Genomic DNA, 25,711 nt, shown 5'->3' with positions numbered 1-25,711 from the left:
GATACTGAGTTTGAAGCAAACGACTTCGGGGCTTTTATAAAACCAGTCACATGAAGTGTTCAGCACTTTAACAGAAAGTGATCTCGAAACGTAAAACTATATATAATTTATAGCAGTCTCCGTGTCCGTCTGTGAAGACCTCACTGACGTTAACTAACAATGACTACATACAAATGCAATTTAAAAAAAATAATATTTTCTTAGAGGGCATTTCCTCCTTAGATAAAAAAAAAGTCCTTAGAATGGACAGGTATCCTTTCTGGAGACCCATAGAGACAGCTGGGGGAGCAGGAGATGCAAATAGCTGTTCATTACACATATTTCCTCCATTGGCAGCCATATAGAAAATGCTATTCTAGGCTCTGTTCACATGCCTTTTCTGACATTACATTTATCTGTTCTCCATATTAATCAATGGGCCTCCCTCACTTCAACTGATGCAGATGATCTCTTATTCCATTTGTTGTTTCCTAAAACAGAGAAGACAAACATAAAGTCTGAACCTCCGGTAACATTTGTGTTTATTCTTTTTGTAGGTATATTTGCTTCTCCAAAAGCTGGACAATGAGCAAAATGGCTCTCAAAGAGATCACCAAGAGTTTTAGGAACAGATAACACAGTAACAAGCCAACAGGGAAAACCAAGTCAAGCAGGTGGTGCCAGTTTTCTGGTGTAAAACTGCTTGAAATGTTTTATGGGGTTTTTTTTACACAATTTGTGGCTGCGCAAAATTGTTATTCCAATGTTCATATCAGTCCCCGACAGCTACACCATCTTTATTTATTTATTTTTTAAAGGGCTGAGCTTAGTCAGAAGGGGACGTGGTTGAGCACAACCCAAAATTTTTTTCATGATTTACACCACAAAGGTGGTATAAATTATGACGGTGGTGTAAGCCAGTTTCTGGTAAGGGGGTCGCACGTGTCACAGGGTAGCCGCGATAGTGTGGAGCTAGAAGAACGCAGCGTCTGATTGCTCCTACTCCGGAGCTGAGAAGAAGCACTTCTCCTTCTCTCCTTCATTTTAATGGGGTTTATTCCTTCTGGCAGAACAGGGGTTACTTAGCCATTTTGGAAATCTCTGTGCTAGCAGCTGAGCTCAGTTAGCCACTCCTTTCCCCTTTATAATCTGCACTCTGATACAAAACCTTGTCAGAGCTAGCATTTGCTGCATGGCTAATGAAGGGAGAGGTGTTCATATGAGAAGGAGAGTTGGAGGCATTTTCTGTGACTGTTGCTTTGTTTGCATGTGTGGTAATTCTCTATTCTTCTTTATTTTGGTTTATTCCCCTACCTCCATGCCCTGACGCATTCCTCTGTTATGTGTGAGTGAATATTTTGTATGCCTGGAGTTTTCTGTTAACCCTTGTTTGTGTTGCCTTGTTTGTCGAGGATGATGTACAATGGTGCACAGTATCCCCCCTCTTCCCTGGGTGGGGGAAAAGAACAGACAGAGGGCTAACTCAGGAGGTAAGGCAAGGGTGGAGGCCCCGGCATCATCACCTTCAGAAGTATCCTGGGGAGTAGGGTGAGTTAGGGCGCCCCCTAGTGTGAGGGACATGGAAGGAGCCCCTGGTCCCGGGTTACTTGACACAGCTGTGTCGTGACATTAGCTCTGACCATAACCATTTTTTCTGATCCATGATGGATCCTATCACTGCTCTGACAGCTCAGTCTGGAGGTGGCGGATTTACGGACGATTGTTTTGCAACACCCAAATATATCTGGTGTGGGAATCTCGTCTTTCGGGCAAACCATAGTGGAGCCCAAGATCGCTTTTGCCTGACAGGTTTGCTGGGGGTGTGACAAGTTGGCTGTGTTTTGGAACGCCTGTAAACTTTACTTCAGGTTACTTCTGGTTTCCTCAGGTACCGAAGAGCAACGTGTGGGGATAGTAATCTCATTCCTCCAGGGGGACTCCCAAGCATGGTTACTTTCTCTCCCGTCTGACTCTCAGCCGCTTCAGATGGTGGAGAGGTTTTTTCTGGCACTGGGCCTTATATATGATGACCCCGATCGTGTCTCCTTAGCGGAGTCCACACTGTGCCAACTTCAGCTAGGAGACCGGCCGGCGGAGGTGGACCACGGACACCAAGTGGAATGACTCCGCACTCCATAGTCAGTTCTGTGAGGGGCTTACAGTAAGGGTGAAGGATGCCTTAGCTCTGCATGAGACTCCTGACTCATTTGAGGCAGCCATGTCTCTGGCAATCTGGGTTGATTGTCATCTCTGCCAGAGTCAAAGGGAGTCACCTCTGTGTGTGGTGGGTCCGGGGTGAAGGGAGGTCAGCACTAAGCCTACTGAGAAAGCCATGCATGCAGGTGCAGCATCTCACTCTGGTAAATTGGTAAACTGTGGTCCGGCATAAAGGGGAGTCTGTTTCTTCTGTGGTAAAAAGGGCCATTTCGTTGGCATGTGTTCTTCCTGACCACATAGTAAGCAACCTCTGGAAAACTAGATGGCCTGGGTTGCGGGGAGGTTAGCAACCTGGGTGTACTTATCACCTCTGTGGGTAGGACACAGTTTTTTTTCTATCAGCTATAATCCACCTGGGTGGAAGTAAGATGGACGTGTCTGCATTTCTGGACAGTGGGGCAGTTAATTTGATCGATGTTATGTTCGTCTAGGTCCAAGGCCTCATTCTGCATATTCTGTCCAGACCCATACCCATAATCGCCATCGACTCTGCCCACTTGAGACAGGGGCATTTTACTCAAGTCGTCCGAGACTTACAGCTTCAGGTGGGGGCAATGCACACCGAGGTGTTAGACTGTTTTGTATGCCTGAAGTTTTCTGTTAACCCTTGTTTGTGTTGCCTTGTTTGTCGGGTTGGTGTATTACAGTGCACAATCGTGCCCCTCTTCCATGGGTGGGAGAAGAGAACAGAGGGAGGCCTAACTCAGGAGATAAGGCAAGGGTGGAGGCCCCGGCATCTTCACCTTCAGAAGTATCCTGGGGAGTAGGGCGAACTAGGGCACCCCCTTGTGTTAGGGACAGGGAAGGAGCCCCTGGTCCCAGGTCACCCAACAGCTGTGTCGTGACAACATGACAGCTGAAAGATAAGCCAATATTTTGTATTACTAAGAGGCAGAAACTTCAAAGAATTTGGTGCAACTTACTCCAATAAACACTTCATCAAAACTGGCAAATATAAAACCTGTCTTGACGAATTGGAGCCATAATTTTTCACCATAACTTGTTGACTAGCCACCCTGAGTGTCAAGACATTGTGAGGTAATGGAAATGTAAACCAATACTGACACCAAGGGAAAAGAACTACTGCCAGCAGTCATGACAACTACAAAAGGATCACTTAAAGGAGTTGTCCACTATTGGACATCCCCTTATTAATGAGCCCTAGGAGGTGAAAATCATAAAATAATTTTGTGTAGGCTTTGTTGGATCAATAAAGCCATTGTTCAAAGAATTCACTTTTCATATCCCATATTCAGCATACACCGTCTACGTCGCCAGAACACAGATTTCAATATATGCCTCCTACATAAAGGGCGCTGCATGACATGGGTTTCTCTCTTTAGATCATTATATCATTAAACCTGCATTAAGCATAATACGATGTATAAATTGTGTCTGGAACTGGAGTGTTGTTTTAAAGGGGTATTCCCATTTTATACATTTGTTCCATAGCCACGTAATATGCCATAAATGTACAGTAGACTGGGGTCACGCCAATGAGGCCTGCATCTATCTCAAGGAACGTCATTGCTTTCAGTGGAAAGTTGGTCAAAATTCCTCTATAAATTACTAGGAATTTCGATAAGCAGTGCATGCCAGGGCCCCATTATTGAGATAGAAGCAGGTCCTACTGGTGGGATCTGCAGGTACTAACAAGTTATGGCATACCCAATGGATGGGAAGACCCCTCTTAAAGTGGTTGTTGGATCAGAGATAACAGCTATCTGAATATTGCCCCTGCAGTACTTCTCCCCGGCTAATTTTGCCAGATGAAGCTGCTGACAACCGGACCAAGAAATATAGTAAGCCATGCTGGCCAGTCATGGGAATGGCCGTCCATGTAATATATGCATAGCTTCTGTCTGTCGGAATGGAAGCTGCTGTCACTCCCCATACTAGGTTCATACAACAGGGGTCCCTATAATGTCTATATGGCCTGACAGTGCATATGACAGAGCTTGGCTTCAGATGGTAATCTGTCTATAAGTCACCATGACCTGTCTTACCAAAAGAGCCTTGTGGAACCTCATAATGCATTTTATTGCTTTAAACTGGTCATTTTGTCAATTGAAAGGGCCTATTAATAGTCGTACAGTTACAGAGCCCCTCAGGCATCTGCTACTGAGGAGAAAATCAGTCACTCTGGATTTTTTCCCCATGCATTTCTTTTAGTTTAACTGATTAGCAATGCATTGCTCCTAATTATTTTGGTGGTCAAAGAGGGACACATGGTATATAAACACGGGGACTATTCATCTGTGAAATCTGCGGCGGCAAATCATACCAGAATGTAATTGTACTGAAACCTATTTGGATCTTCTGCACATTTGCAAGTAAAGGGTGAAGAGCGTGCGGCAGCATAGATTGACATAATTAGGATTTCCAATCTGCAGCAGCGGCCAATTTTCATAAAATCTCATCATAGTATTGTCATATGAATGGATCTGTCACCCCAAAAATCTCATTCACACTAAACAGACCAGCGGTGTGAATTTAAAATCCGCAACCTGTCAAATTGTGCTGCAGATTTTCACAGCGGATCTGCATTGCAAAGGGAAAGGACAGCTATAGATTAGCAGCATTCGCATAGCAGATATTCCGCGGCAGAAATTCAGCAGCAAATGTGTCATTTGTGAACATACCCTTAGGTCAGGACTACATGGCAATTTTGGCCACGACACAGGTCTCCACTGCTCCATCCCAGAGTAATGCAAGTGAAAGAAGTTGTATTGTGACAAGCAAGATGCAAAAGGTCAGAACCCGCTGGACATCATGCAACTTAGGCTACTTTCACACATTAGGTTTTTTCCGTCAGGCACAATCCGGCAAGTTTTGAAAAAAAACAGATCCGTTTTCTTTTCCGCCAGATCCGTTTTTTTCTCATAGAGTTGTATTAGCGCCGGATTGTGCCTGATGGCCACACGTTTCATCTGTTTTTTGCCGTATCCATCTAAAATTATTTTTCCGGTGGCCGGAGAAAACGTTCATAGTAACGTTTTTTCTGTCCGGCGAAAAAACGCCAAGCGACGGTTCCAGCGATAAGCGGATGAAACTGACATGTGAAATGATGAATCCGGTCTCCGACTCTGGCTTTTCATGCATTCTCCATACAATCATGCAAAATGTCCGTTCTGGGGTCTCTCTCTCTCCCTCTTTCTCCCCGGGTTCATTAGAAAAAAAAACAGATCCAGCAAAAAAACGGATCCGTTGCATCAGTTTTTCACAATTTGCAATGGATCCGTTTTTTTTACAAATTTGCCAGATCCTGACTAACGGCAAAAACCTGATGTGTGAAAGTAGCCTTTAAGGCTACTTTCACACTAGCATCGTTTGCAATACGTCGCAATGCGTCGTTTAGGAGAAAAAACGCATCCTGCAAAGTTGTCTGCAGGATGCGTTTTTTCCCCATAGACTTACATTACCGACGCATTGCGATGTATTGCCACACGTTGCAACCGTCGTGCGACGGTTGCGTCGTGTTTTGGCGCACCGCCGGCACAAAAAAAGTTACATGTAACGTTTTTTTGCGCGCCGTGTCCACCATTTTCGACCATGCATGCGCGGCTGAAACTCCGCCCCCTCCTCCCCGGACCTTACAATGGGGCAGCGGAAGCGTCGTAAGACTGCCTCCGCTGCCCACGTCGGGCATTATTTTCACAACGCGCGTCGGCACGTCGGGTCGACGCATAGCGACGGCCCCGTGCCGACGCTAGTGTGAAAGCAGCCTAAGGCTACTTTCACACTTGCCTTTTTCAGCTTCCGTCACAATCCGTCGATTTTTGAGAATGCCAATTTTTTTGCAGGATCCTGCATTTTCCCATAGACTTTTAATAGCGACGGATTGTGATGGATGGCCATCCGTTTCATCCGTTGTGCACTGGATCCGTCGGAAAATAGCGGTCCGTCGTGCGTAAAAAAGTTCATAGGAACGTTTTTTCTGCACGTCGGAAAATCGGTCAGCGACGCATCCTGCGCTGCCCATCGTCGGCTATAATGGAAGCTTATGGACGCAGGATCCGTCGCTGACCGTCACACACAGGAATCCAGCAACGGATCCCGTTTTTCCCCTCTGAGCATGCCCGGAAGGATTTTCAACTCTGGAAAAAAGTGTCAGTCTCTCTCTCTCGTTCCCGGACATTTAATTCCCGGAAATTGTGGACAACGACGTACAGCACAAGACGCAAGTGTGAAAGTAGCCTAAGTGGCGAAGTTGTGGTACCTAGCGGATCACAAGGTGAGTCTATTCACCCGCAATATGCTACAATGTAGCAGAGGCTTGGAGTGTCATTTTTGGCAGAGCGAATTGTGTCGTGGCTGAAGTCGCCCTGTAGCCATCAGCTAGTGGCGCATTGTGTTAATTAGCCACTTTTTTGTCCCACACATCTCTACACAAGAATAGTCACTTATCCACATATCCTAGCAAATATCCAATCATACTGACGATTAATATCTAAATTACATGTAATAATTGAAAAGTTGGTCAAATTTACATATTAAAAAAATACAGTAAAAAATACAGTAGTCCAGCACTTTTTTTTGGATTACCTTTTGATGTAGACAAGAAAAGATCGTGCCCTAGACAATATTTTCTGGACCCCAATATAAAGCAATATGCACACGTTTAGTATTTGTAGCAGATTTTTCTATAGGAAAAATGAGCGTGTTGGCAGGGAAAAATGTAAAATAAATGTTTTTTACTTGCATTTTTGATGCGTTTTTACTTGCTTTTTTCCCCATTAATTTGAATAGATAAAAAATGCTGCAAGAACACTGATAGAATTGACAAGCTGCAGAATTTTAAAAACAAGGAGAAATAAGCAGCGTGCACGTGAGCTTTCCCAGCGCTCATTCACTTTGCTGGTACTGTAAAATGCTTTTCCGTGTCAAAAATGCAGCTTATGAACAAGCCCTCCCAGAGCACATGACAAGCAGTGCGTTTCTTATTAGTTATCAAAATTCCATTAGAGTTGCTGCAAATCAATTCACATCCATCTGCCATGACGATAATCTGTGGCCGCTGGACAGGAGCCCTGAGAACCGCCTCTTAGGGTATGTGTCCACGTTCAGGAACGCTGTGTTATTTACGCAGCGTTGAGCCGCAGCGTCAAAAACGCAGCGTCCAGATGTTACAGCATAGTGGAGGGGATTTAATGAAATCCCGTCTCCACTGTGCAGGAAAAAACGCATGCGGAATTCCCGCAAAAACGCACATGCTTGGCGTTTTTTCAGAACGCAGCATGTTGCTACAATGAGCAAAACACGCAGGAACACCGCAGGTGACCTGCCAGTGACCTCAGGTGCATTTTTGGTCAGGATTTTAGGCTACGTTCACATTTGCGGTCAGCGCCGCAGCGTCGGGCGCCGCAGCGGCGCCGCATGCGTCATGCGCCCCTATATTTAACATGGGGGCGCATGGACATGCGTTGTGCTGCGTTTTGCGCCGCATGGCCGCAAGCGTTGGACGCAAGAAACGCATCAAGTTGCATTTTTTTTGCGTCCAACTTTCGGCCAAAAAGGACGCATGCGGCGCAAAACGCAGCGTTTTAGCGTGCGTTTTGTCGCGTTTTTGTTTGCGTTGTGCGCTGCGGCGCCGACGCTGCGGCGCACAACGCAAATGTGAACGTAGCCTTACCTGCATAAAATCCTGACCAAAGCCTGAAGCAAACCTGAACGTGGACACATACCCTTACCCTCCGCCATCTGCGGATCCTCTTTTGCTGTGCCAATTCTCTGGAATTCATTACCCAGGACTATTTCATTAATTCCCAACACCCACAATTTTAAGCCTGGCCTAAGAACGCACTTCTTTGGTCTGGCCTATCACCTCACTTATCTAACCATCCATGTTTTGCCCTTCCAAAGCCTTCTGCAGAATCCATCCCTTCTTTCATCTGTTCACACTGTTCATGTACTGACAGCTCTCTGTGTCTGTGCTGTAGAGATGCCGGCTGGTGGCCGGTGCATGCAGTGTTATGTGCAGACCCTACTTATTAGGCCGGGGTCACACTTGTAACTGCAATGCGAGAAACTCACGTGAGTCTCTGGCCTCAATACCCGGCACTGCCGCCGGCACTCGGGAGCGGAGTGTGCGGCCTCATGTATTTCTATGTAGCTGCACGCTTCGCTCCCGAGTGCCGGCGGCAGTGCCGGGTATTGAGGCCAGAGACTCACGTGAGTTTCTCGCATTGCACTTGCAAGTGTGACCCCGGCCTTACACTGACGGCCGGACCGTACAGTACAATCACTTTTTACCTTTTAACTTTCCTCTCCCTCCTATTTCCTCACAGATTGTAGCTTGCGACCAGCAGGACCCTCACTCCTCTATCTGTTGGACTCTGTGTTATTCTATGATGTCTTTATTGTCTGTACGAGTCTCCTCTGTAATGTAATGCGCTGCGGACTATTTTGGCGCTATAGAAATAGAAAATATTATTATTATTAGCCGTCCGGAGTGACGTCAAGTGTGCATCGTGCCGCAATGATGACATCACGCCGCAATGATGACATCATGCCAGGTTGAATAATCAAAAGAAGAGCTGCAGATGCCCGGAGGTAGGAGGTGGATCTGAGGGCCACCATCCAACAACTACAGGTTAGTGACATGGCCGATGGAATGAATGCCACCAGCTCCTGCCCCACAAGAGGGTAAGTCTCCATTACAGCAAGAAAGAGAATATTAGCAAGTGAGAGCATTTACCAATACAAGATGCATGATAAAAGACTGAGCACTGGTGACACTACTGCCGGGCGGGCAGGATGGGAGTTGTAGTGTGTAGGCTCTCGCTCCGGCTGTCGCTGTGCTCTCTGTGCTGCTGGGGGCTCCGCAGCGCCACCTGTCGGGGGACTTGCAGAGTGTCGCGCAGTCTCCTCCCTGCCGCCGTGCGGAGGAGGGGCGGACAGGCAGGGCTGGATGTACCTTGAGCAGCTGAGCTGGAGCAGACGGAGCAAGTGCTGGGAGAGACAGCTGGAAGGAGCCCAGTCTGGGAGACTCACGGACCCGCTCTGCTGCAGCTGCTCCTTGGTTGCCCTGCGCTCCCGTCTTGGAGGTGACATCTACTTTCTGCATGCCCCTAGTTGTGGGGAGAAGTGGCGAGTGACACGGGCGACCTTGGACGTGCTGCCGCCTCCCTCCGCTCCTGCGCTCGGTGTGCTGCTGCTGCTGCTGATACAAGATGCCGGGCTATGACTACAAGTTCCTGGAGAAGCTCAGGCGCAAGTTCATCTGCCCATTATGCAGCAAGGCAATGAGAGAGCCCGTGCAAGTGTCCACCTGTGGCCACCGCTTCTGTGACACCTGCCTGCAGGAGTTCCTCAGGTAAGCAGAAGGGGGCGCTGCGAGGGTGACAGCTCCTGGGAGCCTCTGTGCTGGTGCCTGTGCCAGTCTGCCATCTCACTGCTGGCCTGTGCCAGTCAGACTCGCCCGCTCCCTCAGGCTGTCACTTTATAGGATGTCTGTAATGTCCATCACTGTGGGCTCATGGCGCCATGTGTCATAACTGCGACCCCTCTGTCACCACAAAGTCCACATCTGTATGTCCATCACTGTGGGCTCATGGCGCCATGTGTCATAACTGCGACCCCTCTGTCACCACAAAGTCCACATCTGTATGTCCATCAGTGTGGGCTCATGGCGCCATGTGCATAACCGCGACCCCTCTGTCACCACAAAGTCCACATCTGTATGTCCGTCACTGTGGGCTCATGGCGCCATGTGTCATAACTGCGACTCCTCTGTCACCACAAAGTCCACATCTGTATGTCTGTCACTGTGGGCTCATGGCGCCATGTGTCATAACTGCGACCCCTCTGTCACCACAAAGTCCACATCTGTATGTCCATCACTGTGGGCTCATGGCGCCATGTGTCATAACTGCGACTCCTCTGTCACCACAAAGTCCACATCTGTATGTCCATCACTGTGGGCTCATGGCGCCATGTGTCATAACTGCGACTCCTCTGTCACCACAAAGTCCACATCTGTATGTCTGTCACTGTGGGCTCATGGCACCACCATGTGTCATAACTGCGACCCCTCTGTCACCACAAAGTCCACATCTGTATGTCCATCACTGTGGGCTCATGGCGCCATGTGTCATAACTGCGACTCCTCTGTCACCACAAAGTCCACATCTGTATGTCCATCACTGTAGGCTCATGGCGCCACCATGTGTCATAACTGCGACCCCTCTGTCACCACAAAGTCCACATCTGTATGTCCATCACTGTGGGCTCATCGCACCATGTGTCATAACCGTGACCTCGCTGTCACCAAAAAGTCCACATCTGTATGTCCGTCACTATGGGCTCATGGCACCATGTGTCATAACTGCGACCCCTCTGTCACCACAAAGTCCACATTTGTATGTCCATCACTGTGGGCTCATGGCACCATGTGTCATAACCGTGACCTCGCTGTCACCAAAAAGTCCACATCTGTATGTCTGTCACTGTGGGCTCATGTCACCATGTGTCATAACCGCGACCCCTCTGTCACCACAAAGTCCACATCTGTATGTCCGTCACTGTGGGCTCATGGTGCCATGTGCATAACCGCGACCCCTCTGTCACCAAAAAGTCCACATCTGTATGTCCATCACTGTGGGCTCATGGTGCCATGTGTCATAACCGTGACCTCGCTGTCACCAAAAAGTCCACATCTGTATGTCCGTCACTGTGAGCTCATGGCACCATTTGCATAACCGCAACCCCTATGTCACCAAAACTTCCACAACTGTATGTCCGTCACTGTGGGCTCATGGCACCATTTGCATAACCGCAACCCCTATGTCACCAAAACTTCCACAACTGTATGTCCGTCACTGTGGGCTCATGGCACCATGTGTCATAACTGCGACCCCTCTGTCACCAAAAAGTCCACATCTGTATGTCCGTCACTATGGGCTCATGGCGCCATGTGCATAACTGCGTCACCAGGATGTGCGTCACCCGCTTGTCACCTGGCTGCAGTTTGGCGGTTTTCTTATTCTTGCAAATGGTGCAGATCTTTTGGTTTTACTCTTGGTCCCTCAAGTGTCCAAAATTGGCTTATAGCGTAGACTTCAACTTCCATCCTATCCAACCAATATTGATTGCCTGTAATGGGAAGGGTCCAGTGCAAAAGTGCCTCCAATTTGGGGAATTTATAGAAAATAGCCCATTTTTTTTTAGGAAGAACTGTATGGGAGAGATTACGGATATTTGGAAAGATGAGTCAATTTTTTAAGGCTATATAGATGTCACCGTTCCCATCCAGTACAACCAATATTGGTCCCCTGTGATGGGCATTGATACTTCTTGAAAAATTTGATAAATGTAAAATTGCCTCCAATTTTGGGAATTTATGGAAAATATCAAAATTACTCAGGTCAAGTATGGGAGAGAGTACGGATATTCGCAATGATGAGTAATTATTTTAAGTCGCAATAGGAGTGTCAGTTTCCATCCATGACGACCAATATTGATCCCCCTTGATGGGAATTGTTACATTTTGACAAATGCATAGCTGCCTCCAATTTTGGGAATTTCTAGAAAATATTAAAATTTTGTTGTGAAAGTGTGTGGCTATAAGCAATGATGAGTGATTTCTCCATGCAGCGCTGTTCCCAGTATTGATAATATTCTCCATTACTGTAGTACAGTCGGTTTTAACTAATTCCAGTCCTAAACTAACTTTTTTCTCCAATAAATGATGCAAGCGAAGAACCGATGACTTTATTACCATAGACCATAAATAATGGTAATTGATTCTTACGTGCTTGGCCAGATTTCCACCTGCTGAATTGTATTGACATATTCTTCTTTCTTTTTTTTCCAGTAAACCCATCCCAGCCCTCAGGAGCTTAGGCTGTTGTACTGGTTTTAGTTTGAGGCAGGTTGGATGAATGTCAATGTAATGAAGTGAATGGAGCAGCAGGACGCTCATTGTGTTGCATTGTTGCTCGTTGTCAACAAACACAAGGCTGGAAAGTGTATGAGTTGTGATATGAAGCAGAGGAAATGCACATCAATGTGGTGGAAATAGGTGAATAATGTACAGAACAAGGGGCTCTTGTGCCCGTCACCTAAATCCTTTGTTCAGATCCCTGCTGCCTCTTACAGTCAGGAGGATTTACTGGATCCTCCACTCTTCTGCTTGTAAAACTGCCAAGATCCATCATCTGTGGTGCCAGGGCTATTCCCCAGGCACTCACTACAGATGCACTAACGCATTTGCTTACACTGTAGTCAGTGGGATTCCTCTTATTCACTTTTCTTCATAATCAGCTTTGATTGCAAGCTCTTGTCATTTCATGTCATTGAAACTCTGCTTACACTATGCACATTATGAGATGATGGGCAGCAGAGGCATGGCAGGGAGTAAAGATCACCAGGGAGTAAAGATGGGCGCACATTGGTTTGTAATTACATTGGATTAGGGTAATTCACCAACATAAGCCAATTTTCCAATGTACACCAATGGTCAGCGGCTCACAATATTGTAACCAGGTAGATCTACTACTTGGTATGTGATTGAAATCATTAAAAATGCCCAAAGTTAGAGGCAGAAACTGACCCCAAGTTCTTATCTCTGCCGCCGGTATGCTAGAGGGTGATAAATGAATCGATGTATGTCTATACCCATGTGTATATAGGCTGATATTTATTACATTCACTTATATAGCGCCACCATATTCCATAGCGCTTTACAGATATGGTCATCGCTGTCCCCATTGGGGCTCCCAATATAAATTCCCTATCAGTATGTCTTTGGGAGTGTGGAAGGAAACCCAAGCAAACACTTTTGTCCTTAGTGGGATTTGACCCCAGGACCCCGGCACAGTGCTAGACACTTATCCATTGTGCTGTTATACGAATATACTTCAATGACTTCTATCCAAGTACCGGACTTGAGGTTATGTGCACACAGAATTTTTGGAGGAGGTTTATGGAGCGAGGCTGCTAAAAGAGAAAAAATTCTGAAAAATTGCTTAAAAATGCTTGACTGTTCCTATTCATTTCTATTGTAAAACTACTTGTTTTACAATTTTATATTTATTTTATATGTTCAGTCTTTGGAGCCTTTTTTTCTTCTGCTTCAAGTTTTGAAAAGCACCAGGTGGGAAAAAAGAGAGTGCAGGTCAGTTTGAAGTATCTCCCGGTGGAAAATACCCCAAATTGGGCACTGTCCAATCAGAAGGCTGCAGAGGACGCTTTCTAAAGCACTTTAGGAAACAAAACGCCGTTTTCAACCATCTGAAAAAAAACTATGCACATTCACTTATAACCACAAAAAAAAACATTTTACACTCTGAGACTGAGCTTGAGCTCATCTGAGAGCCATTTCTGTAATTTACCCCCAAATGTTACAAGTGGAATACCCTTTTATTTTGAGATACTATTATATCTTTCTTTTGCCACTGGCAACAGCATATCACGAGTTAATATTTTTACTACTATTTTGTAATTGCATTTGTCTCTTTGTCATAATAGTCCTGGCTGACCTAGATTCCTGCATTGGGTTGTACTTATGTAAGGACCATTGCTCACTTAAGAAAAGTTTATGTAGCTCAGAAAGTTAGCAGGTAGCTGCGTGTAGGTGTCAGTTACTGCCCTGGAAAGATGTTTAGGATATGGTGGTGTTTTGGGGATGGGTTGTGGATCCCCCTCGCTATTTGTGGCCATTCATTAGTGGTCAGATTTAGAAGGTGCGTATATACCGGTATGTAAGGAGGGATGTTGAACCTCCAGAGTATCGATCTTGTAACATTACAGGCAGGTTACGGGTGAGTAACACTACAATCTTCTCTAATGCCTCAGCGGGATCCACCCATATGCCCCCCAGATATACACCTCATGCTTCATGTTGTCAGGGAGGAGGAGAGCACTTTCATGCTTTGGTTCGGCTACTGATGTCGGCTCCTTAAGACTCTGAGAAGCAGTTTACCAGTGTGTAATCCTATAAAATGAGGAAATGAGCATTCTCAGAAAACTTTTAATGACACTAGAAAGTTTTGACCTTAAATCTGTTTCCTTTTCTTTTGATGTCCTGAAACAAAAATCAATTATATCCTTATATTTTAAATTCCAATGATTGTGATCAGGGGATAAAGCTTGTAGTGTCTAGCAGTGAAATTGATGAAATCATAAGCACGTATTACGGTAACATGTGGCTTTTGTTGCTGGTTTTACTGCAGATTTACCCATTTCAGGACAATAGGTAGACGCCATACCTTTTATTTATTTGTGATAAACACGGTATGTTCTGATTTTAGTATAAGCATTTACTGTATTTTGTGTGGCCACATGCTTCAGATTTCTGGCAGCATATATCAACCATCTTCTGTCTATATTAAGCTCCAAATGTCAAGGGGAAAGAATGGACAAATATGTTGGTTTTTAACTTCATCCCTTGTTGCTCGGAATGATAAGTGCCACAAGGCATGACTGGCAGCCACTTATGACAGTCTTCTCTGCAATGTTGGGCTGTAGGTCCTTTCATGGGATTTGAGCCTCTACCAGAAGAGTGTGGCATCTACTTTTACCATCACAATGTTGAAAACACATGACCATTCAACCGAGCCCAGTGTACGGGGGATCCGGAAGAATAATTATTGATTGAATGAGCATTTGGCGAATTATAATTGTATCACCAACTTTCCCTGGGTCTAGTATAGCCTTTTTTGCCTAAACTTACTTTAGATTGATATCCTAGTGAAAGACTACCAAAGAGTCAGTTCTTTTTAGTGCCACAAAAAGGATAGTGGTTAGGATTTACTCCAAGTGTCCCCTAAAAGGTATCTGCCATGAACCTGGATAGCTACGATCCAAGTCAAAAGCGCAAAATGGTGCTGAACGTCAATGCATGAACAAATGCCTACAAATATGTATATATTTTCACACAAACCATGATACCTTAATGGGTTACTCCCATCATTGAAAGTTATCACCTGTCATCTTTTGTAAAAATAACATTATTACACCAAAAGGTAATTCTGGAAAGTTGGTTATAGCCTTCTATGTGGATTCTTGTTTTTGTTTTTAGCTGTTCATTTGGTCAAGGAATCTCATGCTCAAGAGGGTCTGTAAGTCATCAGATTCCTTCGGATATGAAATATATATTATTTTCTTTAATTTGCTCACTTGTAGAGCTCCATTAATGCCACGGTGCTTTACAAACATCATCACTGTCCTTAGCAATATGTCTTTGGTGTGTGAGAGGAAACCGGAGATCCCAGAGGAAACCCATGCATACTTTGGGAGAAGATACAAACGCCTTGTAGATGTTGTCCTTGATCCTTGCAATAAGTTTTCTGGACACAAAATTTAGTAGATATTACAATTCCAGTATCATGTATAAGAATATATGAAATCTAACCCACACATTCCAGCAAAAATCCACATTGAAATTTGACAGTTTGAGGCATTGCATCCACATTAAAGTTTTGCCCTAACGAACACTTGGTAGCCACTAGTAACCAAGAGCTATGTTTCCGACTGTGTAAATTTGGTGCACCTTCCTGTTATTGGGCAGATAGACATACCAGGACACAATAACTACTAATAACTTGGGATTCCTCACCCCTCAAAAACTTGAGACTTTGCTGTTTTAAAGATGCCTCAAATTCTTCACTCTGCATGGGATTATTAATAGAGGAGAGGACAGTGATGATTAATATTTAGTGGCTTGTTCATCATCCACCTCCTCCTCATAGACGCAGATTAACCTTTTAGTGAACCCGAAAAATAAAATATTGAAAAGTTGCATAAAAAGCAATTCCCCATTGTCGACTATTGCTCTGTGAAGTGTTTGTATTTTTTTCATCACGCAGCAATGTCGCCCTATAATTCCATCCGCCGAGAATAGATGCAGACAACAGGCTTTAGCTAGCTGACTGTGATACTAAGGAAATTTTGGGATTCAAGCTCTGGGTGTTATTCCTTGCTGTTCTGTAGAAAGTTCTCGTTATTACTCCTTGTTCTGTTTAAGTTATGTGAAACTGTTCAACCTCAGCAAATATTTGCTCATATTACAAGCGAATTCATCCACAATTGTCCTGCTCTATGTTCTTCTGCTTTTCACCTCTTGGAGTGGATGGTGGAGTTTTCAGAAAACCCTGGAGGAGGTTATTCCAAATTATCAGTCTCTAAGTTATAGTTCTATATGAGGAGCAGCCTTCATCTTCAGAATGACCGTACGTCCGAGGTGAATAGATTAATGCAGGATGATATGACAGGTTGCATATACTGGTATATATCACACATTGCAGCAGAGTGTCTTAGAAGAGCTGATGGATTGTTAAACTTAAGTTAATGACCCTCATTTATTTGCTTATGCTTCCAGGTTCTGTATGTCTAGTGTCAATCAGTTAGACTATTCCAAAATTACGTAAGTTAACAAATGAGGCTGTTGAGTTTGCGTTGAGAGACCCACGGCCAGTCCGTACATCATGGCTCGTACACAGACTGTGTTTCATGGGCACCTTAACTGAATTGTGTGAGTATTCAGTATTAGGGTATGTGCACACGTTGCGGATTTTGCTGCGGATCCGCAGCGTTTCTGCAGCTGCGGGTCCACAGCAGTTTCCCATGAGTTTACAGTTCAGTGTAAACCTATGGGAAACCGAAAACGCTGTGCACATGCTGCAGAAAAAACAGCGCGGGAACGCAGCGGTTTACATTCCGCAGCATGTCACTTCTTTGTGCGGAATCGCGGCGATTCTGCACACATAGGAATGCATTGATCCGCTTAGTTCCCACATGGGGCTATGCCCACCATGAGGGAAGTAAGCGGATCATGTGCGGATGGTACCCGGGGTGGAGGAGAGGAGACTCTCCTCCAGGCCCTGGGAACCATATTTGTGTAATTAAAAAAATAATTAAAATAAAAAATGATATACTCACCTCTCAGCGCTGCACGCGGCCGTCTGGTCGCAGGGTTGCTATGCGAGCAGGACCTGCGATGACGTCGCGGTCACATGACCATTACGTCACAAAGGTCCTTCTCGCGTAGCATCTTTGGAACCGGACCGCCGCGTGCAGCGCCGAGGAGATCAGGACGTCGGAGGGTGAGTATAACCATTTTTTTTTTTTTTTTTTTTACTATTTTTAACATTACTATTGATGCTGCATATGCAGCATCAATAGTAAAACAAGTGCAGGAGTAAACCCGCAGCGGAAACCGCAAGACAAACCGCGATAAATCTGCAGGGATAACCGCAGCGGTTTTGCCCTGCAGATTTATCAAATCCGCTGCGGGAGAACCCGCAGAGGACCCTTCCTACGTGTGCACATAGCCTAAGGGTACCGTCTCACATTGGCACTTTGATCGCTACGACGGCACGATCTGTGACGTTCCAGCGATATCCATACGATATCGCTGTGTCTGACACGCAGCGGCGATCAGGGACCCCGCTGAGAATCGTACGTCGTAGCAGATCGTTTGAAACTTTATTTTGTCGCTGGATCTCCCGCTGTCATCGTTGCATCGGTGTGTGTGACACCGATCCAGCGATGCGTTCGCTTGTAACCAGGGTAATACATCGGGTTACTAAGCGCAGGGCCGCGCTTAGTAACCCGATGTTTACCCTGGTTACCATCGTAAATGTAAAAAAAAACAAACAGTACATACTTACATTCCGGTGTCCGTCAGGTCCCTGGCCGTCTGCTTCCCTGCACTGACTGTGAGCGCCGGCCGTAAAGTGAAAGCAGAGCACAGCGGTGACGTCACCGCTCTGCTTTGGCCGGCGCTTACACAGGATGCAGGAGGAGTGCAGGGAAGTGGACGCAGGCACCGGAATGTGAGTATGTGTTTTTTTTATTTTACGTTTACGCTGGTAACCAGGGTAAACATCGGGTTACTAAGCGCGGCCCTGCGCTTAATAACCCGATGTTTACCCTGGTTACCCGGGGACTTCGGCATCGTTGGTCGCTGGAGAGCTGTCTGTGTGACAGCTCTCCAGCGACCACACAACGACTTACCAACGATCACGGCCAGGTCGTATCGCTGGTCGTGATCGTTGGTAAATCGTTTTGTGTAACGGTACCCTTAGTGTCTGGAAAAGATGCAATACAATAGATTTACAGTTGACCAACTGGAAGATAAGCATCATATCTGGGATCCATGTTATACAAGGTCATAGTTAAATTTAGTGATTCTGAAAACACAGTTTTATAATGTCCAACCTCTATTTTGCAATGACATTAGAAAATGTTAGTAACTAGTAGTAATTGATTAGCTTATTAGTTTATATGTAAGCATCTGAGTACACTGATCCTTGAAGCCACAATTGCAGTAATGGGTCCATATATCAGTGGATTCTAATAGACACTAACAGACTCTATTGCTAGTTTCACAGCAAGAATAGTGCAGCTATAATTCAGACAGTTTGATAGAAACCTCGATGGAATCTTAGAACGTTAGTCACAAAAGCCATAGACCTGCCGCCCACAAAGATAAACTGATTGACTTGCATGTAGCCAATCAGCTGATGTTTAATGGACTGTTTATACTGGTCGATGTGTTGTCGAGAATGGTGTTTTTAGGATAACCATACTTTCAAGTATCTTTTTGGAATAAACTGTCCTATGTGTTTACATGAAGAATGACACCATTTCTGGTCATTATATGACTTGTATCTTGCACCATCGCCAGTTTTTTTGTCTATAGGCTCTACTTCTTAGTTTACAATTGACTCTTAGCTGGTGAGAGGAGATTAGCAACTATGATAGCTGCCATGCACACTACACAGGGTTTTCTTGCTTTTTATACCTTTTTAGCCCACAGTATCAGCAGCCGCATGATAGATATTATACAGGAGTCCTGAACTGTGTAGAAGTGAATCAAGCTCTGGGTTGAGGTAAAAGATTTGTTAGAATGCTCAGCATGATCTTCCCGTGTCTCCCTCTGCTTGTTCCCTCCTTGCTTCTTGTCTCCCTAAAGAGTATAATGTCTGTTATGTTTGAACAAGACAGATTAGAGCTGATCAAACTGAATAAAAGTTCAGGAGGCAGGTAAAAGAGGAAGAAGTTGCCCACAGGTGGCAAAGAAAGCTGATTTCTCTGATAAGATACATTTCAAAGTTTCTTATATTCCCTTGTACTGTTGATACATGCAAAGTTCATTGAAAGTGCAGTTACCTTTTAAGCTTTACCTTGTTCTTCTATAAAGACTGTTTATAAGCATTTCTAGAAAATGTAGAGATGATGACCTGAGTTCACCAAACTACCAAAGTAGTCCTATGTGCACATACTCTTCGTTGCCCCATACACAGGATAGCTATTGGCCAATTGATGGTTCTACAAATCAATTAGTCAGCAGCTCTCTCCCAACTCCTCCATACACAGGAATGCTTGCTCTGCCGAGCGCGCCTGTGTTCTCTAGAAGAGAGCCTCAGTTGACTCCCCTTGGGAAAGATTATCTTTCCGAAAACAGTCTGAAATTGGACATACCAAGTCTTTATCTCCCCACATCATCTGCTGTAGGGACTGTACAGAGGCCCCCACCCATGCTGTTTATATTCTATGTAGAGTTGCACATGGAAAATCCAGAGTGGATGACCACAAATCTCATCCACAAGATTTGGATTTTTTTTCCTGTGCAGAAGTTTGTATCGGTTAATAATTCTGGAATATTCCTATTTTTTATTTTCACCATGAGCGAACTTTGAAAGTAAATGGGATGAATATCATTGTAAAATTCACAGCTATATCCGTATGTTACACATGCGGGTTTTCTACAGATTTGTGTCAGATTTTTTTTTTTTTTGTCCAGAGAGGACGTCCCCTAAGTTTTCCTTTATCCTCATTAACAGGTACGTGTTGTATCCATTTTTGCAGCACTTACTCATTAGGCTATGCACCCACGATCCACAAGTAGCAGCCCTTTGGATGCAGTGTATTTTCGTTGCTTCCAAAATGCTGCATTCTGCTGATCGCAGGTATACCCGCATGTGTTCACTGAACCGTACAAATTTACCGCATTCAATACATTCTTTTGATTACATTTCTGTTGCAAGAGAAATAGCCTGCTGCGGTCTTGAAAAACTCACCACATGTCAGTCTCCACGGGTGATCCCCAGGCGCACATATACGCACAATGGACATAGGATTTCTAGAAATCCCATCCCCTAAGCTGTAACATCTGGCCGTTGCGGTTTTGACGCTGCATAATTAAACAGCATCACAACCACAGCAGTTCCTGATCGTGTGCACATACCCCTATAATCTATGGTGCTGTGTGTTTATGCAAAAGTCACAGCGATGTCTGATTTTTTTTTTTTTTTTTTTTTTATACCAACAGCACGGATGACAAGGGCCAATACAAGTCTTTGGGTCTGTGAACACGGATGGCATCAGTGTGCTGCCTGTTTATAACACTTCAAAGTGTGAGAAGCTGTGTACCGTAATTTATTTATATATACATTTGTGAAAAACACTGACACACGGACTATACACTCATGACACACTAATCCAAAACACTGATGACACCGGTACCATATTTCCACTTAGGCCGGTTTCACACGTCAGTGGCTCCGGTACGTGAGGTGACAGTTTCCTCCCGTACCGGAGACACTGACACACGTAGACCCATAAAAATCAATGCATCTGTTCAGATGTCATTGATTTTGTGCGGACCGTGTGCGGACCGTGTCTCCGTGTGCCAAACACGGAGACATGTCAGTGTTCGTGGGAGCGCACGGATTACACGGACCCAATAGAGTCAATGGGTCCGTGTAAAACACGCACCTCACACGGACATTCTCCGTCTGGGGTCCGTGTGGCGTGCCGGAGACAGCGCTACAGTAAGCGCTGTCCCCCCCACATGGTGCTGAAGCCGCCATTCATATGTTCCCTGTAGCACCGTTTGCTACAGAGAAAATATGAATGATAGTGTTTAAACTAAAGATCCATGTGTCCGCCGCCCCCCCACCCCCTGTGCGCCCCCCCGCTGGTCAGAAAATACTTATCCGGGTCCCCCGTCGGCTGTCGCTCCTTCCTGGTCTGGCCGCGCCTCCTACTGTATGCGGCCGATTACACTCATGAATATGTGGCTCCACCTCCAATAGGGGCGGAGCCGCCTATTCATGAGTGTAAATGAGCGGCCCCACGTGACCGCATACAGTAAGCCGCGGCCAGACCAGGAAGGAGCGACTGCCGACGGGGGATCCGGGTGAGTATTTTCTGACCAGCGGGGGGGGCGCACAGGGGGTGGGGGGGCGGCGGACACATGGATCTTTATTTTAAACACTATTCTTCATATTTTCCCTGCAGCAAACGTTGCTGCAGGGATGATATGAATCGCAGCTTCAGCACCATGCAGAGTGGGTACCACACGCTCCGTGTGGTACCCACTCGCCATACGGGCGGCACACGTGTGCCGCAGGTATGGCCTCCGTGAGTTCCCAGGCACACGGACGGATAACTCCGGTACCGATTTATTCCGGTACCGGAATTATCTGGACGTGTGGGACAGCCCTCAGGGCTGTCCCACACGTCCAGATAATTCCGGTACCGGACAAATCGGTACCGGAGTTATCCGTGTCCGTGTGCCTGGGAACTCACGGAGGCCATACCTGCGGCACACGGGTGCCGCCCGTATGGCGAGTGGGTACCACACGGAGCGTGTGGTACCCACTCTGCATGGTGCTGAAGCTGCGATTCATATCATCCCTGCAGCAACGTTTGCTGCAGGGAAAATATGAAGAATAGTGTTTAAAATAAAGATCCATGTGTCCGCCGCCCCCCCACCCCCTGTGCGCCCCCCCCGCTGGTCAGAAAATACTCACCCGGATCCCCCGTCGGCAGTCGCTCCTTCCTGGTCTGCCGCGGCTTACTGTATGCGGTCACGTGGGGCCGCTCATTTACAGTCATGAATAGGCGGCTCCGCCCCTATTGGAGGTGGAGCCACATATTCATGAGTGTAATCGGCCGCATACAGTAGGAGGCGCGGCCAGACCAGGAAGGAGCGACTGCCGACGGGGGACCCGGATAAGTATTTTCTGACCAGCGGGGGGGCGCACAGGGGGTGGGGGGGCGGCGGACACATGGATCTTTATTTTAAACACTATCATTCATATTTTCTCTATAGCAAACGGTGCTACAGGGAAGATATGAATACCGGCTTCAGCACCATGTGGGGGGGACAGCGCTTACTGTAGCGCTGTCTCCGGCACGCCACACGGACCCCAGACGGAGAATGTCCGTGTGAGGTGCGTGTTTTACACGGACCCATTGACTCTATTGGGTCCGTGTAATCCGTGCGCTCCCACGAACACTGACATGTCTCCGTGTTTGGCACACGGAGACACGGTCCGCACACGGTCCGCACAAAATCAATGACATCTGAACAGATGCATTGATTTTTATGGGTCTACGTGTGTCAGTGTCTCCGGTACGGGAGGAAACTGTCACCTCACGTACCGGAGCCACTGACGTGTGAAACCGGCCTCAGGTGTTTAAACACGGACATAAGAATGAGGCCTGAGGCCGGTTTCACACGTCAGTGGCTCCGGTACGTGAGGTGACAGTTTCCTCCCGTACCGGAGACACTGACACACGTAGACCCATAAAAATCAATGCATCTGTTCAGATGTCATTGATTTTGTGCGGACCGTGTCTCCGTGTGCCAAACACGGAGACATGTCAGTGTTCGTGGGAGCGCACGGATTACACGGACCCAATAGAGTCAATGGGTCCGTGTAAAACACGCACCTCACACGGACATTCTCCGTCTGGGGTCCGTGTGGCGTGCCGGAGACAGCGCTACAGTAAGCGCTGTCCCCCCCACATGGTGCTGAAGCCGCCATTCATATGTTCCCTGTAGCAGCGTTTGCTATAGAGAAAATATGAATGATAGTGTTTAAAATAAAGATCCATGTGTCCGCCGCCCCCCCACCCCCTGTGCGCCCCCCCCGCTGGTCAGAAAATACTTATCCGGGTCCCCCGTCGGCTGTCGCTCCTTCCTGGTCTGGCCGCGCCTCCTACTGTATGCGGCCGAATACACTCATGAATATGTGGCTCCACCTCCAATAGGGGCGGAGCCGCCTATTCATGAGTGTAAATGAGCGGCCCCACGTGACCGCATACAGTAAGCCGCGGCCAGACCAGGAAGGAGCGACTGCCGACGGGGGATCCGGGTGAGTATTTTCTGACCAGCGGGGGGGGCGCACAGGGGGTGGGGGGGCGGCGGACACATGGATCTTTATTTTAAACACTATTCTTCATATTTTCCCTGCAGCAAACGTTGCTGCAGGGATGATATGAATCGCAGCTTCAGCACCATGCAGAGTGGGTACCACACGCTCCGTGTGGTACCCACTCGCCATACGGGCGGCACACGTGTGCCGCAGGTATGGCCTCCGTGAGTTCCCAGGCACACGGACACGGATAACTCCGGTACCGATTTATTCCGGTACCGGAATTATCTGGACGTGTGGGACAGCCCTTAGCCTGTGTAAATCAGGGGTGGGGAACCTCAGGCCCACAGGCCATTTACGACCCTCAATGACTTTTTATCCAGCCATCGGGCAGATTTATGGAGACCGCAGTTTTTTGCCCGACAGCTATCTTTTGATGGCCGCCAGCCCATTCATTTCTTCTTGCTCTTTGAGCTCGTTCACGCAATGTTCACTGCTGAACGCTGAGGTGTGTGCAATGAATGATTACGTCCTGACACCAGTGTCAGCGTCAGGACGTAGTCTGAGGGCAGAGTTAGGGCGCAATTTGTGCGGCCCCCGAATGATGGCATAAATATCCAAATGGCCTTTGGCAGAAAGAAGGTTCCTCACCCCTGGTGTAAATAGAAGTTATGCCGTGACCCTCTTGAACATAGAGTGATTATTTCTGGTGGAAGACATGCAATCATTCAATCATTGTTGAAGTTTTCATGCGGCTGTAATTCTGGCCCCAGACAATCATGATCGTTTGTAATGTTTTTCTTCAAAAATTGAGTGTTTGCGGCTTATTATTAATTCTCCAAAGATCATCCTTGGCTGTATGTTGCGCATGAAGCATGGGTGTATTGGCTCTTGAGAGATTTTGCCGTTAAACAAGGCTTAATAATTATGATGTGTTCTCTGTACTGGATAAGCAGAGGGCTGAGCATAAGAGCTGCCTAACCATTTAGTCAGCCCTCCCCCACCTTTGTCTAGGGCCTGATGAACATCCCCTCTCAATCCCTGACTTCATTAAGTGCCACTTGGCTGACACACAATGGCTGCTGCGCCGTGAGTGACGTGAGGAGGAGTTGAATATATACAAGGGATGGAGGGAGGAAGCTTATTTAGCAGCTGCTACTCATATTGCTGCCTGTGCACGTGTGCACTAATACCCCCAGCTCGCCCATCGGCTCTTTATACTCACTTGTCACTCTGATTAATGCATTTCCGCACATTTGTCTGAGATTGTGCATCAGGGTGGGAGTATTATATTCCGCTGGTTCAGCACAAACACACTTGTATCATAGAAACAAAAAAGACCAGAAGGAAAGAGGATTTCAGATCACACCAAATATTCTACTGACGGGACCATGAAAACAAAATGTCTACTGATGTAGGTGGGCATCACCAGCCCTACTAATGCCTAGACAGACTTACTATCTGGGGAGTCCAGGAAAGCTGGGTAATAATCTGAACATTTCTTTGTTCTCTAATTTGCCTTTAGGTCAAGAAAATGCATTAAAATAAATAATAATAAAAGCCAGCATTTTTGTTGCGTTTTTTTCTTTTTGCACTTTTGTTGAATTTTTTTTAATAAATTTAATATTTTTAATCTGCAAGCTGTGTTCCATTTTAGTCACGTGATTCATTGATAATGTGAATTCTAGACTCCTTGCAGATTGATAGAGTTGTAATGTCAGAAGTGCACCATAAAACTCATGTCACATTGACACACGTTATTTAAAAAAAATAATAATGCAGATCTGTGGATGAAATAACGCAATGCATAGAGCACGCTACAATTTTAATAAAAATCGCAAGTACATTTTAAAAAATGACACCTAAAGAAAAAGATGTGTCTTGCAGTCGTGTTTTCTTATTGACTTCAGTCAACATCTGTCTGCAGCGCGTTTTACAAAAAAATGCATTAAAATGCTTTTACGTCACTACGGAAATCTACATTGTAAGAATAATTTAAAATTCCATTTTAGGCGTAAAATTTGGTAATGTATCATGGCACACGAGTGAATTCTCTTGGGCCTTGTGTGTACGGGTATCGATGGACCATGATGAGCTTGCTTCATTGCCTGTCAGCTACGATACTGGAATGAATGGTGCTATATAAATAAATAATAATAATAATACTACTATGAGCATGAGCGATGCATCGGAGCAATAGACTGGCCACACGCTGCTCCACAAGAGTGTCTCATTAAATGTGGACGCTTATTCTATTCAATTTTCTGCTGGTGAATTTTCCATCCAGGAGGTAAAGCGTGGGCTCTTTTTTTTCATTCTGATTATACAGTGGGGCAATTTAAATTTCCCATAGGGATTGTCTGGTATAATTACATGTCGGCTCGCCTCAGGAAACCGCCCAG

At 46.0% G+C, this 25,711-nt stretch overlaps 1 protein-coding gene across 1 annotated transcript in view; it reads left to right on the top strand.

Annotated features, from left to right (window-relative positions):
• Positions 1-9,115: 9,115 nt before the first annotated feature.
• Positions 9,116-25,711, top strand: part of TRAF4 (TNF receptor associated factor 4) — a 45,521-nt gene continuing 28,925 nt past the window's right edge. The window contains exon 1 of the mRNA XM_077294342.1: positions 9,116-9,511. Within this exon, the coding sequence (XP_077150457.1) occupies positions 9,369-9,511 (143 nt within the window). The 5' untranslated portion in view covers positions 9,116-9,368. The remainder of the gene's footprint in view (positions 9,512-25,711) is intronic.

Source organism: Ranitomeya variabilis, chromosome 3, assembly GCF_051348905.1.
Source record: "Ranitomeya variabilis isolate aRanVar5 chromosome 3, aRanVar5.hap1, whole genome shotgun sequence".
NCBI lineage: Eukaryota > Metazoa > Chordata > Amphibia > Anura > Dendrobatidae > Ranitomeya > Ranitomeya variabilis.
The sequence above is the reverse complement of the archived record's forward strand: the minus strand, read 5'-3'. Positions and strand labels throughout refer to the sequence as shown.